At 44.4% G+C, this 13,467-nt stretch overlaps 1 protein-coding gene across 3 annotated transcripts; it reads right to left on the reverse strand.

The window, feature by feature from the left end:
- Nucleotides 1-4,816: 4,816 nt before the first annotated feature.
- LOC121571329 (TOX high mobility group box family member 4-B) lies at nt 4,817-13,132 on the reverse strand. Of its 3 annotated transcripts, none has more exons than XM_041882734.1 (9): nt 13,040-13,132; nt 11,141-11,209; nt 10,513-10,830; nt 8,127-8,387; nt 7,581-7,892; nt 7,332-7,412; nt 6,526-7,170; nt 6,187-6,341; nt 4,817-5,422 (listed from the first exon to the last, which is right to left on the reverse strand). In XM_041882734.1, the coding sequence occupies exons 1-9, from the start codon at nt 13,043-13,045 to the stop codon at nt 5,368-5,370; spliced, it is 1,902 nt and encodes a 633-aa protein (XP_041738668.1). In that variant the 5' UTR covers nt 13,046-13,132; the 3' UTR covers nt 4,817-5,367. The 3 variants fall into 3 exon arrangements, with proteins under 3 accessions (XP_041738668.1, XP_041738667.1, XP_041738666.1); XM_041882733.1 differs by lacking the exon at nt 13,040-13,132 and adding an exon at nt 11,626-12,140 and having other exon boundaries at nt 10,534-10,830; XM_041882732.1 differs by lacking the exon at nt 13,040-13,132 and adding an exon at nt 11,626-12,139.
- Nucleotides 13,133-13,467: the final 335 nt, after the last annotated feature.

A 13,467-nucleotide genomic window follows, 5' to 3' on the forward strand; every position in this document is an offset into this window, starting at 1 on the left:
ACTGTATATTTTCCCGCCACCTCCAGAATTCGAAATTCCTGAACACGTCACGCTGGAAATAAATGTATAATTTCAGAAACATTTAAAACCTCTTCTTCTTCTTACCGCTGGAATGGGATGTGCAAGGAAGGCTCTTGCAAAAAGTTATATATCATGGTGATAAAATCATAATCTTTAATAGATTAGTTAATTTGATATTTTGCTACTTTTCCACCAACATTTAAAAAAAGAAAGCTTTTAGGGATATACACCAAAATTCAACACACAAACATATTATGTTGTTCTGATACTTTAAACATTTTATTTTTCCATAAAACATTTTAATGGCCATTAGGAGAACAACCTTTTCATTCATTTGCTTTTTTATTATTTATGTTTGTGCAATGTTTGTTCTACACCCATAATATACTGATGATGACAACTGGTAAGAGATTTGAATTCATAACCCATAATTTCTCTTTCACTAATCCAATGCCAAGCAAATCTATTGATGCACGTGGTGAAACCATACAAATAGAATTACTATTGAACAGAATTACAATTTAATGAAAATTCCCTTTCTAGTAATTATATTTCTATCTCTATGGGTAAAAACACTCATATTGCTTATTTACATATCACTGCCATTTTCATAAAGCATCTCAGAGTAGAAGTGCTTATCTAGGAACAGTTTTGTAATTTAGATCAAAATGAATAAGATTACATATGACAGCAGGGGACCTGATCCTAGATCAGCACCCCTACATGGAGACGCTTTATGAATACAGGCCCAGATTTCCCCTTTCCCCTCCAGAAATGAAAGTAAAAGCTGGTTTAGTGTTATTGTGTGCGTTGTTTAAATGATTTTATGTATTTTCTTTCAAATATATTTTCCCTAGTCTTATTTCACCAACATTATGTTTTTTCTAAAACAAACTGTAAGCCTGAATGTTCCTAATATCCATACTAATGAATATTTTTGTCTCATAATCCATACTTTAAAGGAGAGAAGCCTTCCCATTCAACGGGAATCATTTACAGTATGGAACAACCGTTCAGATAGAAATATACAGTGGGGAGAACAAGTATTTGATACACTGCCGATTTTGCAGGTTTTCCTACTTACAAAGCATGTAGAGGTCTGTAATTTTTATCATAGGTACACTTCAACTGTGAGAGACGGAATCTAAAATCCAGAAAATCACATTGTATGATTTTTAAGTAATTAATTTGCATTTTATTGCATGACATAAGTATTTGATACATCAGAAAAGCAGAACATAATATTTGGTACAGAAACCTTTGTTTGCAATTACAGAGATCATACGTTTCCTGTAGGTCATGACCAGGTTTGCACACACTGCAGCAGGGATTTTGGCCCACTCCTCCATACAGACCTTCTCCAGATCCTTCAGGTTTCGGGGCTGTCGCTGGGCAATACGGACATTTTTAGCTCCCTCCAAAGATTTTCTATTGGGTTCAGGTCTGGAGACTGGCTAGGCCACTCCAGGACCTTGAGATGCTTCTTACGGAGCCACTCCTTAGTTGCCCGTGCTGTGTGTTTCGGGTCGTTGTCATGCTGGAAGACCCAGCCACGACCCATCTTCAATGCTCTTACTGAGGGAAGGAGGTTGTTGGCCAAGATCTCGCGATACATGGCCCCATCCATCCTCCCCTCAATACGGTGCAGTCGTCCTGTCCCCTTTGCCAAAAAGCATCCCCAAAGAATGATGTTTCCACCTCCATGCTTCACATTTACATTACATTTACGTCATTTAGCAGACGCTCTTATCCAGAGCGACTTACAATTAGTGCACACATTTTTATTTTTTATACTGGCCCCCCGTGGGAATCGAACCCACAACCCTGGCGTTGCAAACGCCATGCTCTAACAACTGAGCTACCTCCCTGCCGGCCATTCCCTCCCCTACCCTAGACGACGCTGGGCCAATTGTGCGCCGCCCCATTGGTCTCCCGGTTGCGGCCTGCTACGACAGAGCCTGGATTCGAACCAGGATCTCTAGTGGCACAGCTAGCACTGCGATGCAGTGCCTTAGACCACTGCGCCACTCGGGAGACTTCACGGAGACTTCACGGTTGGGATGGTGTTCTTGGAGTTGTACTCATCCTTCTTCTTCCTCCAAACACGGCGAGTGGAGTTTAGACCAAAAAGCTATATTTTTGTCTCATCAGACCACATTACCTTCTCCCATTCCTCCTCTGGATCATCCAGATGGTCATTGACAAACTTCAGACGGGCCTGGACATGCGCTGGCTTGAGCAGGGTCGACCTTGCGTGCGCTGCAGGATTTTAATCCATGACGGCGTAGTGTGTTACTAATGGTTTTCTTTGAGACTGTGGTCCCAGCTCTCTTCAGGTCATTGACCAGGTCTTGCCGTGTAGTTCTGGGCTGATCCCTCACCTTCCTCATGATCATTGATGCCCCACGAGGTGAGATCTTGCATGGAGCCCCAGACCGAGGGTGATTGACCATCATCTTGAACTTCTTCAATTTTCTAATAATTGCGCCAACAGTTGTTGCCTTCTCACCAAGCTGCTTGCCTATTGTCCTGTAGCCCATCCCAGCCTTGTGCAGGTCTACAATTTTATCCCTGATGTCCTTACACAGCTCTCTGGTCTTGGCCATTGTGGAGAGGTTGGAGTCTGTTTGATTGAGTGTGTGGACAGGTGTCTTTTATACAGGTAACGAGTTCAAACAGGTGCAGTTAATACAGGTAATGAGTGGAGAACAGGAGGGCTTCTTAAAGAAAAACAAACAGGTCTGTGAGAGCCGGAATTCTTACTGGTTGGAAGGTGATCAAATACTTATGTCATATAATAAAATGCAAATTAATTACTTAAAAATCATACAATGTGATTTTCTGGATTTTTGTTTTAGATTCCGTCTCTCACAGTTGAAGTGTACCTATGATAAAATTACAGACCTCTACATGCTTTGTAAGTAGGAAAACCTGCAAAATCAGCAGTGTATCAAATACTTGTTCTCCCCACTGTATTATGTAGTACAGACATGCTTTTCTGTCATGTACTAGAGAAAGGAAGCATGTCAGTTCTATACATGGCATTTCTATCTGCAACGTTCAGAATGTTGCACACTCCTGAACGCAGCCCAGAAGTTTATTTTATGTCAAACTCGGTCTCCTGCTCCGGAAACCAACGTCTTAACCATTAGACCGACTCCGAGAGGAAAATCCCAAAAGGGCTGAGGGTGACACTGATTTTAAGTTGCAGGCAGGGCTACCAAATCACAATGCATGATTTACAGTGCATTCGGAAAGTATTCAGACCCCTTGACTTTTTCCACATTTTGTTACGTTACAGCCTTATTCTAAAATTGATTACATTTGTTTTTTTCCTCATCAATCTACACACAATACCCGATAATGACAAAGCAAAAACTAATTAATAAAAAACAAAAAACGGAAATATAACATTTACATAAGTATTCAGACCCTTTCCTCAGTACTTTGTTGAAGCACCTTTGGCAGCGATTACAGCCTTGCGTCTTCTTGGGTATGAGGTGATGTATTGTTGCCTCTACCTTCTTGCCCTTTGTGCTGTTGTCTGTGCCCAATCATGTGTGTACCATGTTGTGCTGCTACCATGTTGTGTTGCTGCCATGCTATGTTGTAGTCTTAGGTCTCTGTTTATGTAGTGTTGTGGTGTCTCTCTTGTCGTGATGTGTGTTTTGTCCATTTTTTATTTTATTTTTTATCCCAACCCTGTCACCGCAGGAGGCCTTTAGCCTTTTGGTAGACCATCATTGTTAATAAGAATTTGTTCTTAATTGACTTGCCTAGTTAAATAAAGGTTACATACACATTTTTTATAAATGACACATTCAGAGACTTGTCCTGAAGCCACTCCTGCGTTGTCTTGGCTGAGTTCTTAGGGTCGTTGTCCTGTTCAATGGTGAACCTTCACCCTCAATCGCTGTACTTTGCTCCGTTCATCTTTCCCTCGATCCTGACTAGTCTCCCAGTCCCTGTCGCTGAAAAACATCCCCACAGCATGATGCTGCCACCACCATGCTTCACCGTAGGGATGGTGCCAGGTTTCCTCCAGACATGACGCTTGGCATTCAGGCCAAAGAGTTCAATCTTGGTTTCATCAGACCAGAGAATCTTGTTTCTCATGGTCTGAGAGTCCTTTAGGTGCATTTTGGCAAACTCCAAGCGGGCTGTCATGTGCCTTTTAATGAGGAGTGGCTTCTGGCTGGCCACTCTACCATAAAGGCCTGATTGATGGAGTGCTGCAGAGATGGTTGTCCTTCTGGAAGGTTCTCCTGTCTCTAGAGGAACTCTGGAGCTCTGTCAGTGACCATTTGGGTTCTTGGTCACCTCTCTGACCAAGGCCCTTCTCCCCCGATTGCTCAGTTTGGCCGGGCAGACAGCTCTAGGAAGAGTCTTGGTGGTTCCAAACTTCTTCCATTTAAGAATGATGGAGGCCACTGTGTTCTTGGGACCTTCAATGCTGCAGACAGTTTTTGGTACCCTTCCCCAGATCTGTGCCTCGACACAATCCTATCTCAGAGCTCTACGGACAATTCCTTAGACCTCATGGCTTGGTTTTTGCTCTGACATGCACTGTCAACTGTATGACCTTATATTGACAGGTGTGTGCCTTTCTAAATCATGTCCAATCAGTTGAATTTACCACAGGTGGACTCCAATCAAGTTGGAGCTCAATTTCGAGTCTCATAGCAAAGGGTCTGAATACTTATGCAAAATTTTCTAAAAACCTGTTTTTGCTTTGTCATTTTGGGCAGATTGATGAGGAATTTTATTTATTTAATCAATTTTAAAATAAGGCTGCAACGTAAACAAAATGTGGAAAAAGTCAAAGGGTCTGAATACTTTCTGAATGCACTGTACATACCTTCAAATCACTTGGACAAGACAACATTGATACCATGGTCAGGAGAAAAACTGTCATTAGCCGTAGAGTTGGATAGATTAACACAAAGTCTATTTTTGCATGGATAGCACCATTTGCAAATATGTGCCCTTTGTCCAACTCTATGGCTCTAGCTATGAAATGCAAGAGACATACCAGTGGTACCTGTAGCATTAAATTACATTTCCCCAACATTTTAAAATGATTAAAAACATTTAATATAAAATTATCTTATTATTTAAATTATTTACATAATTTATCATCACAGGAGTTTTGGTCTTCTGCTTGATTATTCTATAAGGACAAAGTCTGGTTGTGGAAAAAAGCCAAGTCCCTTTCTTCTCTTCTCCATTCTTCACTCCACTCTAATTTCTCATTAGTCCTGCCTAATCCCTATCATGTTCATATATCACTCTTCTCTCCTCTTTGAAGTCTTTGTCCAGCTATCACTCCTCTCTTCTGTCCATTCCTTACGTGACAGTGGAGTTCTGCCCTCTGATCGCACACCAGGCCATGAATACATCCCTATAGAGACAATCAATAGAAAAAAAATCAATCAACTAATCAATAATACAAAAATAAAATCACAATTGGAGCAGAAATGTTGCTTTAGCGACATTTTCCTTTCCTGGCTACCCAAACTCCTTGCTCCGGCCAAACGCTACGCCACACCCACGAACATTAGTTTCTTCTCCACAATGAGTCTGGATCTGAGTACTTCCCCGACGATTTCTAGAATGGAAATCCATTCTAGACCGTCTGATTGGTCCCAGAAACCGATGGTTTGGGCCATAGCCAGAACGCCCTTGGGTGTAGCAGCGTTTTGAAAATTAGTAATTGGCTTTGATACTCTGATTGGTTAGAGATTATTAAAATCGCTGATGACTTTGTTTTGTAGAACACCCCTCATTTTGACGTCACCACAAACAACTTCAATGATGGCAGACTCAGACCTGAAGTATGTAGCGAACGATAGAGCAGCAGAAGAAATCCGTTTGAGTCGTCAGGCAAACATTTTCCATTGTTTGGGAAGAACATGATCTATCTTGACTCCTAAGTGTTTCATGTGGTAATGTCAGTGTGTATGTGTGTCTATATGGCTGCATTTAGACAGGCAGCCCAATTCTGATATTTTTTCCATTAATTGGTATTTTGACCAATCATCAAATCTTTTCACATCAGATTTTTTTCAGCACTGATCTGATTGATCAAAAGACCAATTAGTGAAAAAAAGCTCAATTGGGCTGCCTAAACACAGCCTGTGTGTCCAACCATCTATCCGTCCATACCTGCAGTGTGTGGCCACACACTCGTTGCTGCAGTACTCCCTGTCCCAGTCCTTGTTCTCTACAGCTGGGTTGGTGCAGCCGACTCGGACACACAGGTTAGGACTGCAGGTCTGGGTCACATCTGGCCCTGGAGACACATTCAACTCCACCTGCATCTGCGAAGGGAGGGAGGGAGAGAGGTAGGGGAGAGAGAAAGACTGAGTGGTTGACATACAGTAGTGTGAAGGATACCAATCATTAGATGACCACGGCCCTGAGTTTCCCGAGAAACATAGGGAAAACTCCTGGCCCTCAATTATGAACACATGCTAAAGTTTTTCTATTCTATACTTCTCTTACCCCTTCCTCTCCTTCTGCCCTGTCCTCGGCCTCTGTCGAACAGGCAGTTACTATGGCAGTGGACTGTACCACCTCCCCCGAGGTCGGAGTGGCCCCACCCAACGCGGCTAACCCCCCTGCCACCGTCACGATATCGGGAGAGTCCAAATCTGAGGCGGGAGGGACGATCTTGATCTGCAGAGGGGGTGGTGCCATGGCACCCCCGCCTCTTGGTTTGGCCTGCAGTGGCGGTGGGGCCTGGGCATGTCCCATCTGCTGGAGGCGGGGCGGAGGAGGGGTGTTCTGCATCTGTTGGAGTGGTGGCGGCTGCCGAGCCGACAATACCGTACTACCTGACACCACCATTACCCCTGATGGCGACATCTGTTGCTTGATGATGATTTTAGTGACGGTGGGGGGGCTTGGGGCCAGGGCAGGCATAGGAGCGGGGGGTTTGTGCGCCCCTGTACGGGAGCGGGTGGTGACCTGAGGGAGGTCAACACCTGCTAGGATGATGTTGGAGGTGCAGATGTTGGTGATGGTGTTCTCTTCAGGGGCCAGGTGGGGGGCGGAGGAACGGGTGGAACGGGGATCAGGGTTGGGGAGTGGGGCGACAGGAGGAGGAGAGGGAGGCGACGGGGCAGTGTCCAGAACCTCGATGGTCGGCTGGGAGAGAGAAGAGGAGGAGAAAGGTAGAGAGTTTGCAAGAGAGAGGAGAGAGAAAAGAGGAGATTTAGTTTACACATTGACAAAGGTTGGCCATCATAATAAACCTACTCACACACATAACTGAATAGTGTTCTCAAGTAATACTCGTCTTGTCTCACCTGAGAAAGCTGATTATCTCTGTAGGCTGCCAGAGCCTTGAGATACTCCTTCTTAGCTGCTTCAGTCTTCCTCTTGTACACCTGAGAGGAATACACATACAGGTATATCATGAGAGAAGGTGTGAACCCGATACCATTAAATTATTGATATCTACATGTGTGCTTGTGCAGTGAGTGTGCTTACACGTTCTTGTGTAGTGAATGTGATTGTGAACATGTGCGTTTGCACATGTGAAAGTGTGTGTGTACCTGTTTCTGCTCCTCCCCCAGGCTATCCCACATGGAGGCGACTATCTTGGACACCTCTCCGAAGGTGGCTTTGGGGTTCTGGCCCTTAATGGCTGCCTGTGTGTCCCTGAAGAACAGAGCATAGGCCGACACTGGCTTCTCCTTAGGCTCTTTCTTCTTCTTTCCTTTCTTCCCTCCTCCGGCCGCTCCCCCTCTTCGTACGAGGGTAGGAGGGGTGCTGGAGGATGGAGCGAAGGAAGGAATGGGGGAGTCGGAGACAGGGGGCTTGAGGGAGATGACGCAGAGAGAGATAGGGGACTCCACCAACACACTCTGCTGAGTTAGAATGGAAGAGACAGAGGGGTAGGATGGGAGAGAGAGGGAGGGAGGGAGGGAGGGATAGCTAAAACAAGGACATCAGTTTCATATAAAGTGAAGTTTGTATACAAATTTGTGTGTGACTGTAATCAATGAGGAGACTGAGGCAGACAGACAAACCAATAGACAGACAGACTAACCAATAGACAGACAGACTGACTAATAGACAGACCGACCGATAGGACTGACCCGTCTGAAGTCGTCCATGTCGTCGTCCTGTAGCGAGCCGGCGGGCGAAGCAGCGGCCGACAGCGGTTGGTCAGGTGACTGCGACCTCGCCAGGATGGCCCCGCCCCCTAGACTGAGCCCCAGCTGGGTGCTGAGCTCCGATTGGTCGATGGTGGTCAGCTGGTTGTGGCCCAACAGGCCATGGCCCATGTCACTCAGCGGGACGTCTATGGTCATGGGGGAGGAGCTGCTGAACTGGGAGCCAATGGGGTGGCCCAGATCCTGGAAAAAGCCAAAGATGTGTATTACAGGCAGAACCGGCCCGCCCATTAGGCAGGACTATGCAGTCGCCTACAGTGGCAGATTGACGAGGGTGGCATTTTCCCAGCTAAACTGACCAAGACGCACCTCCAACAACAGCACTTATAATGTGAAGAAATAGCCTAATAGTTTATCAACATTTTAAGCTAAACATTCTGATCTGTTGCGTCAGCCACATTGCTTAAAAAATGTTTTTTTGATGCTAGTGGTTGTATTAATTTGGGATCTATTGCACCCCACAACTGTCCCAGACTATGTTTGGAATATTTATTTATTGCACAGAATAGAATAGGTCGACCTTTGTACTATGGGGGATAGTGAACTGACATAGGCTAGTGCTTTTGCTGTTCGTTAGGCCTACTCATCTTGTTGGCTGACGGAAAGTAAATGTGGAAAGTTCTTCCATACATCTTCAATATGCACCTCGGAATTGGATAAGGACATGCGCAGTTGCGTCCCGATGTGTCTGTCTTCACTTGTAGCCTGTGAGAAAGACCCAATCACGTGACGGTGAGCCATGTGAGTGAGAGGCGCTTCGGATTGCGCAGCACTCAGGGATTGTGCAGCACACTCAGGGAGAAGGGCACAACGCTGCACTCCGGGCCGCAAAAGGCATCAATTCTTTTAGGGTGCATTACGGCCACAAAGGGGATGCCGCCGTGAAATTCGAGGCATTATCAAGTGCTTGTCAAATTGTGAATGAGAGACTATTGAAGCAGAGCTGAAGCCTTTCAAATCATCATTAGAGTCTCATCATGCAGCCTTACAATGTATTACAAATCTAAACATATAGTCCAACGTTTGTAGTACAACTAAAGTTACATTAATATCTCTAAATTAAGCATATAGGAATACCTATTTCTTTGTTAACCGCTCAACACAGAATAGCCGCATGTGCGCACTGCCTCAAATCGTTTGGAGAAAATATCCTTTCTATTTGATTCAGCTTTGTTCAATTGTATTCTTCATACTATAAAATAGTATAAAATAATGCCACGTAATTCTAAGCAAATCTTGTCTGCTAAATGAACTAGTGTAGCCCACAGCCATTTGGCATCGCCACAGCAGGACCTAACATAAGGACAACTCAGAGTATGCTATTATTTTCTTCTGAAATAGACTACATTTTCTTCATATCATGCTTCTTTAGACCTGTCTAAAGGAAATAATGGATTTATTGTGAAGGTGGAGGCTATATTACATTGATTTATTATACTTGTAAAATGTAGATGTTCCAAAGGTCAGCATCAGTGGCTTGTAGGCTATGTGTGGAAGCCAGGAGATGCTAAATGTGTTTATGTTAATTAACGGTCAATTACCGTGAGACCAACAGTTATTTGCTTGACAATCACTGGCTGACTAAATTTCATGACCGCCACAGCCCTACTCCCACCAACCTCCACTGCACCCCTGTAAGCATGGACCGATGCGGACGTCTTTTGGACGTATTTTTTTGGTCCTGTCCGGACGTCTTTTTGTTGTATTGATTTGGTGCAGTCTGGACTTGATTTCAACATCCATGGACCGGATCAAATCTGAACCAATCATAGAAGTCTTTGTTTAGTTCAAATTTGGTCCGGTCTGGACCGGCCTTGATTTGGCCCAAACATAGACGTCTATGTTTCACAAGTTTGGACAGTACAGCACAGTAGAGAAGAGTACATTACAGTACAGTAAAGAAAATTAAGAGTATAGTTCAGTAGATTACAACAGTACAGCACAGTAGAGTACAGTTCAGCATCGTGTACTGTACTGTACTGTACACTACTTTACTCTAATGTACTCTACTCAAGACATCTTTTCAACTTTCATCGCCTAGGGCGGCAGAGCGGCCAGGACCGGGCCTGATTACAGGCAGCAACCATCTTGTTATCAAAGAATGGACTGTGGTGTGAAAAGGGCCCAATTCATATCATTTCAAATTTCAGTCAATAACTAATTGTCGGAAATGGCACCCTAATAGGCTATTACCTACATAGTGCACTAATTTTGACCAGATCCATATGCGGGCCCTTGTCAAAAATAGTGCACTATCTAGAGAATAGGGTGCCATTTCAAATGCATCCTCAACCCTTGCAGTCCTCACCATGCCCACAGCAGACCCCACCATGCCCAGAGCAGACCCCAGAATAGCTCCTCCTCCACCAGGCTGACTGATGACCCCCAGACTCAAGTGGTGGTCCAGCCCCTGAGACCCCGGGTGGGGATTCACAACGGTGGAGGCGAAGGACGGGTCGTCTCCCCCGACCACAACGTTCCCGGCGGTGGACAAGCCACCGCGCTCTCCATCCGACAGCTCTCTGAAGTGGGCCACCACATCGGACACGGTGAGCGCCTGGACTGGATCCAGGGAGATGGGGGGGATCTCAAACTCCTCATCTCCCAGACTGGGGGTGTGGAACGTCTATTGGGGGAGGGAGAGAAGAGCGAGAGGGAGAAGAGATGATGGGGGAGAGGAGAGGGGGTATGGAGAAAAGAGGAAGGGGAGAATGGAGGAGAGAAGAGAGACAAGAGGGGAAAGAGGGTGGGAAGAGAAAAGGTTATTATTATTATTATAGTTTGAGACTTCCTCACCTGCTATATTGGATGTGAGTGGTGTGTGAGTAACTGCAGATTGTGTGTTGTAAAGAGAGAGAGACAGGATAGGGGAGAGAAAAAGAGAGTGAATGAGAGTTTAGAAGAGAGAGAAGTGAAAGGAAGGAATGAGTAGCTACCTCAGAGGACGAGAGGAACGGATGGCCCGCCCCGCTGATGGTCAGGTAGTTGTCACTGCCTCCAGGGAACTGAAACACACACACGGGTCAAATCATCATCACATAGGAGAATAAGTCTCATCATCATCATCATCATCATCATCATAACAGTCAGCATCCCTTTAAAACATCTGTGGCATCATACATAGGGATGACAGTACCTCATCAGACCATAATAACCAACACCTAGATATAATGGTCACACAAACTTTACCACTCATCAAAACAGTGAAAAGGACAATCCCAATAACAGCTGAGCTCACATCACGTCCCCATACACATGTACCTGATATACTACATATTCAACCAAGCCCTTATATGCTGTTATAAGATAGTTATTGTACAGGATTCTGAGTGCATGTGAGAGAGTCAGTGAGTTATACATAGAGCACAACACACAGACAGACACACAGGTCTCTTGTCAAATCAATCTCACTGTCGGTCACCTTATTGTCAAATCCATTGAAAGACCCAGGGTCCAGGAATTCTGGATCTCCGTGTTGCCCAGTCCCACCCGTTAGATCGGAATAAAAATGCAGGTCCATTATCTAACCGCGCCTCATATGACATTAAATCAATGCAATTGGTTGATATGCGGAATAAATCTATAATCTACAACGTCTCTACCACTGACTTTGTTTTAGTACCACAACATTTACAACCAAAGAAGAAATCAAGACTCGGAACTACACACAACGATTTCAGATTTCAATTTGATTGTATGAAACGAAGCAGTTGTTAGCGACGCTTATATGGCCAAATAATTATTATAGTGCACGCCAGCGCTCACTCACTCATACAAAAAAGAACCCGTCTCTTTACTAGTTAGCGTGGCAAATATTATAAATTATATGGAGTCCCGCAAATAACCATATTTTGACGCATTTCAGAATTGTGCTAGTCCAGTTCTTTCTCACAGCTGCTCTGCTCTGTGCTCGAACAAGGGTGCTCAATGGAACCAGAACTGTGGATTTGGATTGGAATCAATCACCATGGGGCGGGTTCCAGTGTGGGGAATAGGGGTGTCTGGGATTTCGGACTTTTGCTTTCAGTTGTTTTAGTTCAAAGCGATTCGTCATCATGTAACAATCAACGTTCTCCTCTAGATACTCATATGGCTGGCTCAAGTCAGTATACAACAAATATATTATTGAAATAAGCTAACAACTTGATCTGATATCGCAGACTTCTCTCCCTCCTAGGCACCCACTCTTCTCAAATTGTTCATCCCAATGGCCTAGTAAACCAAATGAAATTATTTTAACCATTTATTCTCTGGACAGACAGAATATTGTAAATGTTACACACCACTAACTCGCTTTCAAATATTTGATAAAGCCAATTGTCGCAGTTTCATTTGAACAGTCAGAATAGGGAACGAAAAGGATCATGATGACAGCCCTTTTCTTGTGTTGATATCTTACTGGTCTTGCTAGCAAGCGTTCTAAGCTTTTGAAACAAGGACACGTGAAGTTGGCTAACTAGTTCATCTAAGGCTTCAGGGACTTCTAAAGAATCAGAAGCTAGCTACAGCTCTAGTGACAAACTAGGCAACCGTTAGGTCTGAAATTATGTCGGGCTGTGCGTGAGTGTTCATTGTGTTGGAAAACCAAAGATTGTGGACACTTGTGCGATCGAACCTGTACACGGTTGGATATTACATTTACATTTTAGTCATTTAGCAGACGCTCTTATCCAGAGCGACTTACAGTTAGGTGAGTGCATACATTTTCATACTGGCCCCCGTGGGAATCGAACCCACAACCCTGACGTTGCAAGCGCCATGCTCTTCCAACTGAGCTACTGGAGGCCTACCACACACGAGTGATTACCCACTGTGAAACTTTCTACGCTTCTTACCTCCATTATTACCCCGAAAACTGCTCTGTCCCACTTTTCTGAACTTCGCCCGTGATAATTTTTCCTCAAAAAACCACATTGCACCGGCTTCCGTGATTGTCATCACAAGGAAGTGACATCATTTCCACAGAGCGACGTAAACAAGTTGACCTTGCGCGAGCTCGAGTTTCAAATATGCAAATGAGTTAGCTAAGGAAAATAGCTATCTATTTTTTGTGAACTAGTTCATTTGAATTACATTTTAGTCATTTAGCAGACGCTCTTATCCAGAGCGACTTACAGTTAGTGAGTGCATACATTTTTCATACTGGCCACCCGTGGGTAATGAACAAGCGCCATGCTCTACCAACTGAGCGACAGTTGAATGTCCTTAAATAAATATAATTCTAAATTTCTACTGTTTCCTTTGCTATACCATTATCATGTCA

Source organism: Coregonus clupeaformis, chromosome 8, assembly GCF_020615455.1.
Source record: "Coregonus clupeaformis isolate EN_2021a chromosome 8, ASM2061545v1, whole genome shotgun sequence".
Classification (NCBI taxonomy): Eukaryota; Metazoa; Chordata; class Actinopteri; order Salmoniformes; family Salmonidae; genus Coregonus; species Coregonus clupeaformis.